This window comes from Mesoplodon bidens (assembly GCF_964165515.1).
Source record: "Mesoplodon bidens genome assembly, chromosome: 2".
NCBI classification, from domain to species: domain Eukaryota; kingdom Metazoa; phylum Chordata; class Mammalia; order Artiodactyla; family Ziphiidae; genus Mesoplodon; species Mesoplodon bidens.
Genome location: NC_138177.1, coordinates 143,390,479 through 143,400,876, shown reverse-complemented (window position 1 = coordinate 143,400,876; position 10,398 = coordinate 143,390,479). Strand labels below are relative to the sequence as shown.

The following is a 10,398-nucleotide window of genomic DNA, read 5'->3' as shown; positions in this document are numbered from 1 at the left end:
AATTTATTAAAAAAAGGAATATAGCAACACTCTGTAATTAGGCATTCATTTATTCATTCAACCAACAAATATAGCGCCTAACATGTGCCACACACTCGGAATAGAGTAATGAATAAGAAATTTTCCTGTTCTCTTGGAGCTTACAAGCAAACTAGTTGGAGAGATATTAAAAAAGCATGCAATTTTTTAGATTTATCATTGTGAATAGTTTTTGAAAGAGGGACCTAGTTTGGTCAGAGAGTTTCTCTAACGCGACATTTAGGCATACATTTGGAAAATGTATAAGAATTGGTATAGGGATGTATAGGAATAGACTTGTTCAAAAGCTCTGAGAAAGCAAGTCTAATATGGCTAAACTGTAGTAATCTGGGAGCAAAGGAGAAGTGAGTCGGTGGTCAAGATTATACAGAACCTTCCTAAGAGTAAAAAGAAGTCATTGCCTTGTCTATTTTGTGTGTAGCTGGATTCCTAGCTTCTAGAATAGTGTCTGGCATATTAAAGGTACTCAGTAAATAATGGTTGGACAAATAAAACAGGAAGATATTATCACAGGTGTTTTCCAAGTAGATCACTCTGGCTGATGTGTGAAAAATAGTTTGGGGGTCAGGTGGGAGGAGGCCAAGACTGAAAGAAAGAAGAGAGAGAGCACTTAGGAGGGTATTAAAGTGATATAGACACTAGAAAATGATGGCTCGGATTTGAGGAGTAAGAGTAGAGATACATGTACACAGATATGTCATATATTCAGGAGGTAGAAATGACTGGTTTGGGGTAGTAACTGATTCAATGTGGAAGAACAAAGAAGAGAGAGGTGTCACTCCCTGGTGTCCAGTTTTCTGGGTGAATAGATCATGGTGCCAGTATCTCAGTAAACAAGAAATTTTGAAAGAGGAGCAGGTTTGGGAGGAGAAAAGCCTAAGCTCAGTTTTGGATATGTTATGTTTGAGTCATTTGTGAACCATACAAAAGGAGGATCAGGTCTGGAGTTCAGAAAAGAGGCCTAAATTGGAGATGTCAATTTGACGTTTATGGGCTTCTAGGTGGTAACCAAAGCCTTTTGAATAAAATCACCTACACTCATTGTGAAGAGAAAAAGTCTCAAGAACCAAGTTTTGAGAAGCTTATGGAAGAGGAAGAACTCCCAAAAGAGACTGAGAAGGAACTACCAGAATGGTAAGAGGAAAACCATAAGAATGTAATATCACAGGAAAATTTTCTCTTTGATGCTTGGCCCAATACAATTCTGACCCCATAGCAAATGTCAAAAGTGTCAGATTAGATGTGTAAAATATGAGAACTAGCAAGGGATCACAGGAGTACTTTAATCTGGCCTCTTCAGCTATAAAGAGAAATACCTATCCAGAGAGGTGAAGCTCACAAGTAACCCGTGGCATAGCCAGGACTCCCAAACCAGGAGTGTTATTTTCCTTTTTTTTTTTTTTTTTTTTCCGGTACGCGGGCCTCTCACTGTTGTGGCCTCTCCCCTGCGGAGCACAGGCTCCGGACGCGCAGGCTCAGCGGCCATGGCTCACGGGCCAAGCCGCTCCGCGGCATGTGGGATCCTCCCGTACCGGGGCACGAACCCGTGTCCCCTGCATCGGCAGGCGGGACTCTCAACCACTGCGCCACCAGGGAAACCCCTTCCCATTTTAAATAACTTAGAAATTTGCCATCTTCCATTTGAGTATTCATAATTATTGTGAAGAATATTCCTCAGAGAAAACAGATAAATTAAGCTATTGCCATTTTGTAGGAAATTGAGATATTTGAAGGTTTAAAAGATCTTAAGAGACCCAAGAAAGATAAGAAGCACAGATTATAACTTTTAACCTTATTTCCCCAGGCTCTCCTAGAGTGTTTAAGTGGTTTTTTCTAATCTTCAGCCCCTCTACACTCCTTCCCATTTTTTTTTTTTCCAGTACGCGGGCCTCTCACTGTTGTGGCCTCTCCCCTGCGGAGCACAGGCTCCGGACGCGCAGGCTCATCGGCCATGGCTCACGGGTCCAGCCGCTCCGCGGCATGTGGGATCCTCCCGGACCGGGGCACAAACCCGTGTCCCCTGCATCAGCAGGCGGACTCTCAACCACTGCGCCACCAGGGAAGCCCACTCCTTCCCATTTTTACCTTAAGGATTTCTCTCCCGGGAATTCCCTGGTGGTACAGTGATTAGGACTCCACGCTCTCATTGCTGAGGGCCTGGGTTTGATCCCTGGTCCGAACCCTGGTCGGGGAACTAAAATCTCACAAACTGTGTGGTGCAGCCAACTGTCCTGTCAGGTCTGGTGACCCTTCTCTCCCTATTTTTTTCTGATGAGGTCAGAAATCATGAAAATTAAGCACATCTCATTTTTATGTTTGATGCCTGCTTCAGAAAGTTATTTTAGTCAATGCAATGGCTGTCTGCCTCCCAGAGGGACAAATCTGCGCCTTACTCCTAAAAATTCAAAGGCAAATTGTTTTATTAACCCCATTACCCACCTTTATATTTGAGATTCAGGATAATCAGAAATGTGGAATATTGATTCTAGGGTGAGTAGATTGGGAGTGCTGTGAGCCTCAAACCTAAAGTTATCTATCTTACTTTAGTGTCTAAAATTCCCCCATTAGTGATTCATTGTCCTCTTTAGAACTCCTCTTAAATGCCAATAATATCCTTGGAAGGAGTAAAAAACTAGCACCATTTTGTGAATGGATTTGCTTTTATTTCTCCCTTTTTGAAGCACACTGTGGGCAACTTGATATCACCATGAACCCAGGTGATAAAGAGGTTGCTAAATGTGAGAGGAAAGGCACAGAAAGAGGAGGTAGGTAACAAGAGAAATATTATTTACTTTACAATTCTGTCCTGGGCCCATGCTCTAAGCAATTATACTTTTGGAGCTCTAGTTATTAGTGTCCTGCCCACTGATGGCTCTCCACATTTGGTAGCTTTGTATCTAGGTCAAGAAGCAGGCATGTTCTTATAGAGTCTTCTGTTGTGAGACTAAATGTGTGCACAACATACCAAAGAATTTGTGTGATGATAAAAATAGTTTTCTATTGTACTATAAGCATACTTCTAGAAAGAATTTAGTGTTCAAACGTCAAAATAAATTGAGTGACTTTAAAAAATACTTTATGTCAAATGAAAGTTATTCTATCACAAATCCAGCCAAGAGCTCCTCAACTCTCATCTAAAGATACAGATTTTGGGCATAGGAGGGAGGCCAGGGAGATAAGGAGAGTCAGGCAGGAGAGGCCCTCCCAGACCAGAGGAGCAAGAGAGCAGAGGAGGGCATTTGCCCCACCCACTTGAGCCCAGGAAGCCTTCTGGGCTCCCAGGTGAGGTCCCCTGCCCTCTGAGACCAGGGGTGGGGGGCACGCCTGGGCCCCTTCTGTTCCTTGAGCCTAAGCCCCACCCCCCCACAGCCCCCAGGGCCTTTTCCAGCCCTGTGGGTCCTGAGCATTGGCCCCACCCACTGCCCAAACCTCATCCTTGCTTAGGCCCCACCCTCCACAGCCAAGGCCTTTTCCTCCCACCTTTTTTCTTCTTTTTCCCCTCCTCTTTTTTACTATTGTGGTACTGATGTACCTTCCAGTTGTTGATTAATATATATATTTTTTAAATTAATTAATTAATTAATTTGTTTATGTATGTATGTATATATGGCTGCATTGGGTCTTCGTTGCTGCTCGTGGGCTTTCTCCAGTTCCAGTGAGCGGGGTCCACTCCTCATTGCAGCGCGTGAGCTTCTCATTGCGGTGGCTTTTCTTGTTGCGGAACACAGGCTCTAGGCGTGCGAGCTTCAGTAGTTGTGGCACGCAGGCTCAGTAGTTGTGGCTCACAGGCTCTAGAGCACAGGCTCAGTAGTTGTGGTGCACAGGCCCAGCCACTCCATGGCATGTGGGATCTTCCCACACCAGGGCTCAAACCCATGTGCCCTGCACTGGCAGGCGGATTCTTAACCACTGCGTCACCAGGGAAGCCCCATCTATATTTTTATTTTTATATTCTTTCTAACATACCTGTTAGTTTCCTAGTCTAATTTTATTTTTTATTTTGTTATTGTTCTTTTTTTTTTTTTGCCGCCCCATGCGGCTTGCAGGACCTTGTTTCACGAGCCCAGGAACGGGCCGAAGCTCCTGCGATGGGAGCTCTGAGTCCAAACCACTGGACTAGCAGAGAACCTCAGACCCCAGGGAATATTCATCAGAGTGAAGTCTCACAGAGTTCCTCATCTCAGCACCAAGACCCAGCTGTACCCAATAGCCTACAAACTCCAGTGTTGGAAGCCTCAGGCCAAACAACCAGTAAGACAGGAACACAATCCCACTCATAAAAAAAAAAAATTAGATGGCAAAAAAATATGTCACAGATGAAGGAGCAAGATAGAAACCTACAAGACCAAATAAATGAAAAGGAAATAGGCAATCTACCTGAAAAAGAGTTTAGAGTAATGATAGTAAAGATGATCCCGAATCTTGGAAAGAGAATGGAGGCAAGGATTGAGAAAATACAAGAAATGTTTAATAAAGATCTAGAAAAACTAAAGAACAAACAAACAGAGATGGACAACACAATAACTGAAATGAAAAATACACTAGAAGGAATCAATATCAGAATAACTGAGGCAGAAGAACGAATAAGTGAGCTAGAAGACAAAATGGTGGAAATATCTGCTGAGGAGCAGAATAAAGAAAAAAGAATGAAAAGAATTGCAGAGAATCTGAGAGACCTCTGGTACAACACTAAATGCACTAACATTCAAATTATAGGGGTCCCAGAAGAAGAAGAGAAAAAGAAAGGGTCTGAGAAAATATTTGAAGAGATTATAGTTGAAAATTTCCCTAACATGGGAAAGGAAATAGTCACCCAAGTCCAGGAAGCACAGAGAATCCCATACAGGATAAAACACACCAAGACACATATTAATCAAACTAACAAAAATTAAATTCAAAGAAAAAATATTAAAAGCAGCAAGGGAAGAACAAAAAAAAACATACAAAGGAATCCCCACAAGGTTATCAGCTGATTTTTTAGTGGAAACTCTGCACGCCAGAAGGGAGTGGCAGGACATATTTAAAATGATGAAAGAGGAAAACCTACAACCAAGATTACTCAACCCAGCAAGGATCTCATTCAGATTCGATGGAGAAGTCAAGAGTTTTTCAGACAAGCAAAACTGAAGAGAATTCACCACCACCAAACCACCTTTAAAACAAATGCTAAAGAAGCTTCTCTAAGCAGGAAACACAAGAGAAGAAAAAGACCCACAAAAACAAACCAAAAACAATTAAGAAAATAGTAACAGGAACATACATATCGATAATAACCTTGAATGTAAATGGATTAAATGCCCCAACCAAAAGACACAGACTGGCTGAATGGATATAAAAACAAGACCCATATATATGCTGTCTACAAGAGACCCACTTCAGACCTAGGGACACATACAGACTGAAAGTGAGGGGATGGAAAAAGATATTCCATGCAAATGGAAATCAAAAGAAAGCTGGAGTAGCAATACTCATATCAGATAAAATAGACTTTAAAATAAAGACTGTTACAAGAGATAAGGAGGGACATTACATAATGATCAAAGGATCAATCCAAGAAGAAGATATAACAATTATGTATGTTTATGCACCCAACATAGGAGCACCTCAATACATAAGGCAAATGCTAACAACCATGAAAGGAGAAATCGACAGTAACACTTTAACACCCCACTTACACCGATGGACAGATCATCCAAAAAGAAAATTAATAAGGAAACACAAGCTTTAAATGACACAATAGACCAGATAGATCTTATTGATATTTATAGAATATTCCACCCAAAAGTGGCAGAACACACTTTCTTCTCAAGTGCATACGGAACATTCTCCAGGATAGATCACACCTTGGGTCACAAATCAAGCCTCAGAAAATTTAAGAAAATTGAAATCATATCAAGCATCTCTTCTGGGCACAACAGTATGAGACTGGAAATCAATTCCAGGAAAAAAAATGGTAAAAAACACAATACATGGAGGCTAAACAGTGTGCTACTAAATAACCAAGAGATCACTGAAGAAATCAAAGAAGAAATTATAAAAATACATAGAAAATAGTGACAATGAACACACGATGACCCAAAACCTATGGGATGCAGCAAAAGCAGTTTTTTTTTTTTTTTTTTTTTTCACCTTGAGCATAAATGCTTTATTGTCACCTTAGGGTTTTCAGGCAGGTGGGGCTGTTGCACGTCATGGGAGGGCAGGTACACTGAGTTGATGGCAGAGCTGCGACCAGTACTCCCTCTGTCCTTCCTACCCTCCCCCCACTCCGTGGCTCGATGGAGTGCAAGTGGGTCATTCATAGGCTGCCCCTGGGGCCTTCTCAGATAGAAAGGAAAGGCCCCCCCGACATGTGCCCCCACATCCCCCTCATGAGTGCCTCGCCCTGTACCCTTCTCCTCATAGTCTGCTACTGCTATTTCTACAATTAACATTCATACTTGGGTGGTCAGTACCACACCCAGGAAGGTCTTACTACCCCTGTCCCTTTCCTGTCAGCTTCCAGTCCTTGTCCTGTCTGGCTCCCTAAACAGGCTGAGCCGGTCAGTCAGTGCACTCTGCCCTTCAGGCCCAGGCCCTGCACAACCTCCTTCCTCTTGCTGCCCCACCTGCAGCTGCACCCCCACCCCCACTCCCATCCCGGATCCCAGTTCAGACCAGGGCTCAAGTCTTCCGGTGCATTCTGCTTTCAGGATCACGTGCTCCCTGTGGGCACGCCGTCTTACAAACCTCTTTTAAGTCTCCTTGACCTCAGTCCTTGGCAGGGCCCTTCAGCCTTCCAGTCAGCGGACAGGGGCCCAATCCCAAAGCCAGAGTTTCTGGATATGTCCCCACCCATCCTCCTGCGACCTCACCTCCCGGGGCAGGATGGTGGGGAATGGGGCCGGTTGGTCCGCCTCAGCCCGCTCCCCAGGCCCTGGGCCAAAAGAGAGTTCATTGGGGCCGAGGGGGGCTGGCACTGCGCCCTCAATTGGAATGAAAGTCGATGGCGGCGTGCACGGAGCGATTGGTGCTGACGTCGACGGCAGTGACCTTAATCTCGGTGTCGCCAGACTGCATGGCAGTACGGATCTCTCGGCGGCTAGGGGTCGCGCCAGCGGCATGGGGGCCTCCCTCGGCGGGCTCGAGCTCTAGACTGAGCGCGCCGCACTTGCGCACGCCCGGGTCGGTGATGAAGCGCGCGTCCTCGGCGGCGCAGCAGTACAGGTTAATGAGTACACGCCGCTGGCCTGGGCGCGCCAGGCAGTAGCTGCGCAGCACCTCCTCGCCCAGGGCCACCGACTGCTCGGAGGCCACGAAGCTCTCGAACACGTCGGTGCACAAGCGGCGGCCGTCGCGAACCAGCATCTTGTCGGGCGGGTGGCGCCCAGCCCCGAAGCAGTTGAGCACGCCCACGCCGTAGGTGAGCGGCGAGCGGCGAGCGGCGCACCGGAACCACGCCCGGAGCCTGCCTGAAGAGCACCGCGCCCTTTAGGATGGTGAGGCCCACGTCGTGCGAAACCACCACGCGGAGGCCGCGGGCGCCCAGTGCTGCCTGCACCGCGTGCTGCAGCACGGCCAACTCTACGAAGCCGCCCACCAGGAACAGCAGCTTCACACCCTGCACCTCGGGGCGCGCCAGCAGCGCCTCTGCGGTACAGGAGTGAAGGGTGGGGGTAAGGAGGAGGGACGGGGAGTGGGCCACTGAGGCCACCACTGCGCAGCCACTGGCGCCTCTCCTCTGCCCGCCTGTATCCTCGGGCAACCAGAAACTAGTCATTTCACTCTAAAACGGTAGCCTGGTTCCCATAAAGAAAAACACCGGGCACTTTCGTGAGGGCCCCTGACAATCCTTATGGGCTCTGCTTCCCCACCACACCGTGGAGGGCTTGAGATAAGGGTCTTCATTTATACATATTAAATGCCTACTACGTGCAAGACATTGCACTCACTCTCTAGATACTTCAGCTCATTTAAATCCCTGTGATAACAGCTTGGGGGACCTAATACTATCACCCCATTTGGGGAAACAGGCACCAGAGGTTCTTTAACCTGGCAAGACTGCACATCTTCCCGCCTATCTCTTAATCCCCACCACACTGCATCCTCCAGGTATTCCAGATGATTCTGGGTCTCATTCCAGTGTATGGATATGGGGAGGTTTCCAGGCACTAACAGGGTAACATATTCCCGCATCTGGGTGTGTATGTTGAGGTGAATGAAGGACCCAGGCTCAGGTGCTCACCTATGTGCTGGATGATCCCGCTGACCGTGGGCTGAAAGAGGTCGTTCATGGCCTCACAAGACATCCTGAGCATCCCCTGTGAGGACCACTTCACGAAGTTCACGCTGCTCCTGCGCAGGGCTGTCTCCACATTGTGGCCTCTCTGCTTGCTGTAGAAGTCAATAAACGAGAAGGGCAGCGAGATGTTGAGCGCCCCCGCACAGTGTGGGCCTGCGGTGCGTTTGCGGGCCTTGAAGGCTATAGTCGGATCTACCCAGGCTGCTGGGCGTTGCCTTTTGAAGGTGGCAATGAAGTCCTCGCCGAAGATGCGGCCCAGCAGCTGCTCGAAGGCCAGGTCCACGCCCATCGTGCCACAGGGGCCACCAGATGCCTTGTAGAGTTCCTTGAGGGTGCCATGGGGCTGCTCCAGCTGGTGCACGGTAAGGTCCACCGTGCCTCCCCCGCAGTCTGCCACCACGTAGCGGTCTCCTGCTTGCATCTCAGCCCACAGTTCTCCGACACCCGATTCCGCCAGGAACGTGCAGCTGTGGCGGGACCTTCGAAGCTGCTCTCGGGCCTGACGGAAACTGGAATCAGTGGAGCGGCGCTCGCCCAGGCGCCCACTGCCTGGAGCTCGGCTGCTCAGGTCCACGAGCTGGTGCAGACGCAGCTTGCAGCAGTAGACAGAGGCGGCCTCAGGCTCCAGGGCGATGAGTAATTGCTCTGCATCCTCTCTCAACACCAGTCCGGCCAAGTAGGCAGCCTCTCGCATAAACTGCTTAGCTGGCCGTTTCCAGATGGCCGGCACTGTCAACACCCAGCACACAGTGTCCTTCTCTGGCAGCGATGGGCACTGGTCCCTCAACTCCTGAAGGGCATGCTCCTTGAAGAAGCGCAAGGCATGGGCGAACACCTCCAGGGCAGGCATTTTCTTTCCATTTACCGCTTCTAGCTGGGTCTTCAAGGTGAGATCAGTGGCACTGTGGATCTTCATCTTGAACTTCTCAAAGTAGAGCCAGTCACGAGCCTCCTCAGGGTCCAGATTGTGGTAGTAATCACGGGCTGTATAGCCAAAACTGTGAAAGGCACCCTCTGGGGTCAGCAGCAGGCAGGTGGGGGTCTTCTGGTGGACCACACCTGGGTCCCCGCCCTCCCATTTCCTTTTAGGGTTCTTGTGAATATGGTGCTTGGCATCCACTTAAATCTCCATAAACGTTGCTCATGGGATCCTCTCTATCCATGGGGCCATGGGCCCCATCCGACATCCTCAGCTCCTGCTCCCTCATCATGTGGATGGCCTCAGAGTCACTGGCAAAGCTGAAAGCATAGCCACTGGATGTGGTGCCAAAGTCGATGGCTCTACCACGGAGAAGGGGGCCTGCTGGGGGGCTCGGGCCTCAGGCTTTGGAGACTGTGAGGGTGTGAGGGGGACAATGCCACAGATTTCCTCGGTCCTTGGGGAGCTGGGTGGGCTGGGCACTGGAGACCGCTCTGGGCTGGAGCCGCTGTACAGCCCCTGCAGGCCCATCTCCGGGACAGCCAGCATCTTTGTAGGCCCTGTGGCTCTGCCCTGCCGACAGCTCGACCTGTGTCCAGACGCCTGGATCCTGGGCCCAAAGGCGGTGGGGCCCAAAAGCAGTTCTAAGAGGGAAGTTTATAGCAATTCAATCTCAACTCAAGAAACAAGAAAAAACTCAAATAAACGATCTAACCCTACACTTAAAACAACTAGAGAAAGAAGAACAAAGAAACCCCAAAGTCAGTAGAAGGAAAGAAAGCATAAAGATCAGAGTAGAAATAAATAGAAATGAAGAAAACAATAGCAAAGATCAATAAAACTAAAAGCTGGTTCTTTGAGAAGGTAAACAAAATTGATGAACCCTTAGCCAGACTCATCAAAAAAAAAGGGGAGAGGATGCAAATCAATAAAATTAGAAATGAAAAAGGAGAAATCACAACTGACACTGCAGAAATACAAAGGATTGTAAGAATCTACTACAAACAACTCTATGCCAATTAAATGTACAACCATGAAAAAACAGACAAATTCTTGGAAAGGTACAATTTTCCAAGACTGAACCAGGAAGAATTAGAAAATATAAACACACCTATCACAAGCAATGAAATTGAAACCATAATTAAAAATATTCCAACAA

At 47.6% G+C, this 10,398-nt stretch overlaps 1 protein-coding gene across 1 annotated transcript; it reads right to left on the bottom strand.

Moving 5' to 3' along the window:
* Positions 1–7,005: 7,005 nt before the first annotated feature.
* On the bottom strand, positions 7,006–9,813 carry LOC308612211 (heat shock 70 kDa protein 12B-like; the record flags this gene model as incomplete). Its single annotated transcript, XM_081224556.1, is given in 5 exon segments — positions 7,006–7,464; positions 7,466–7,668; positions 8,264–9,402; positions 9,506–9,602; positions 9,605–9,813. Coding segments are annotated over 5 exon segments (2,082 nt in total). The 5' UTR covers positions 9,789–9,813.
* Positions 9,814–10,398: the final 585 nt, after the last annotated feature.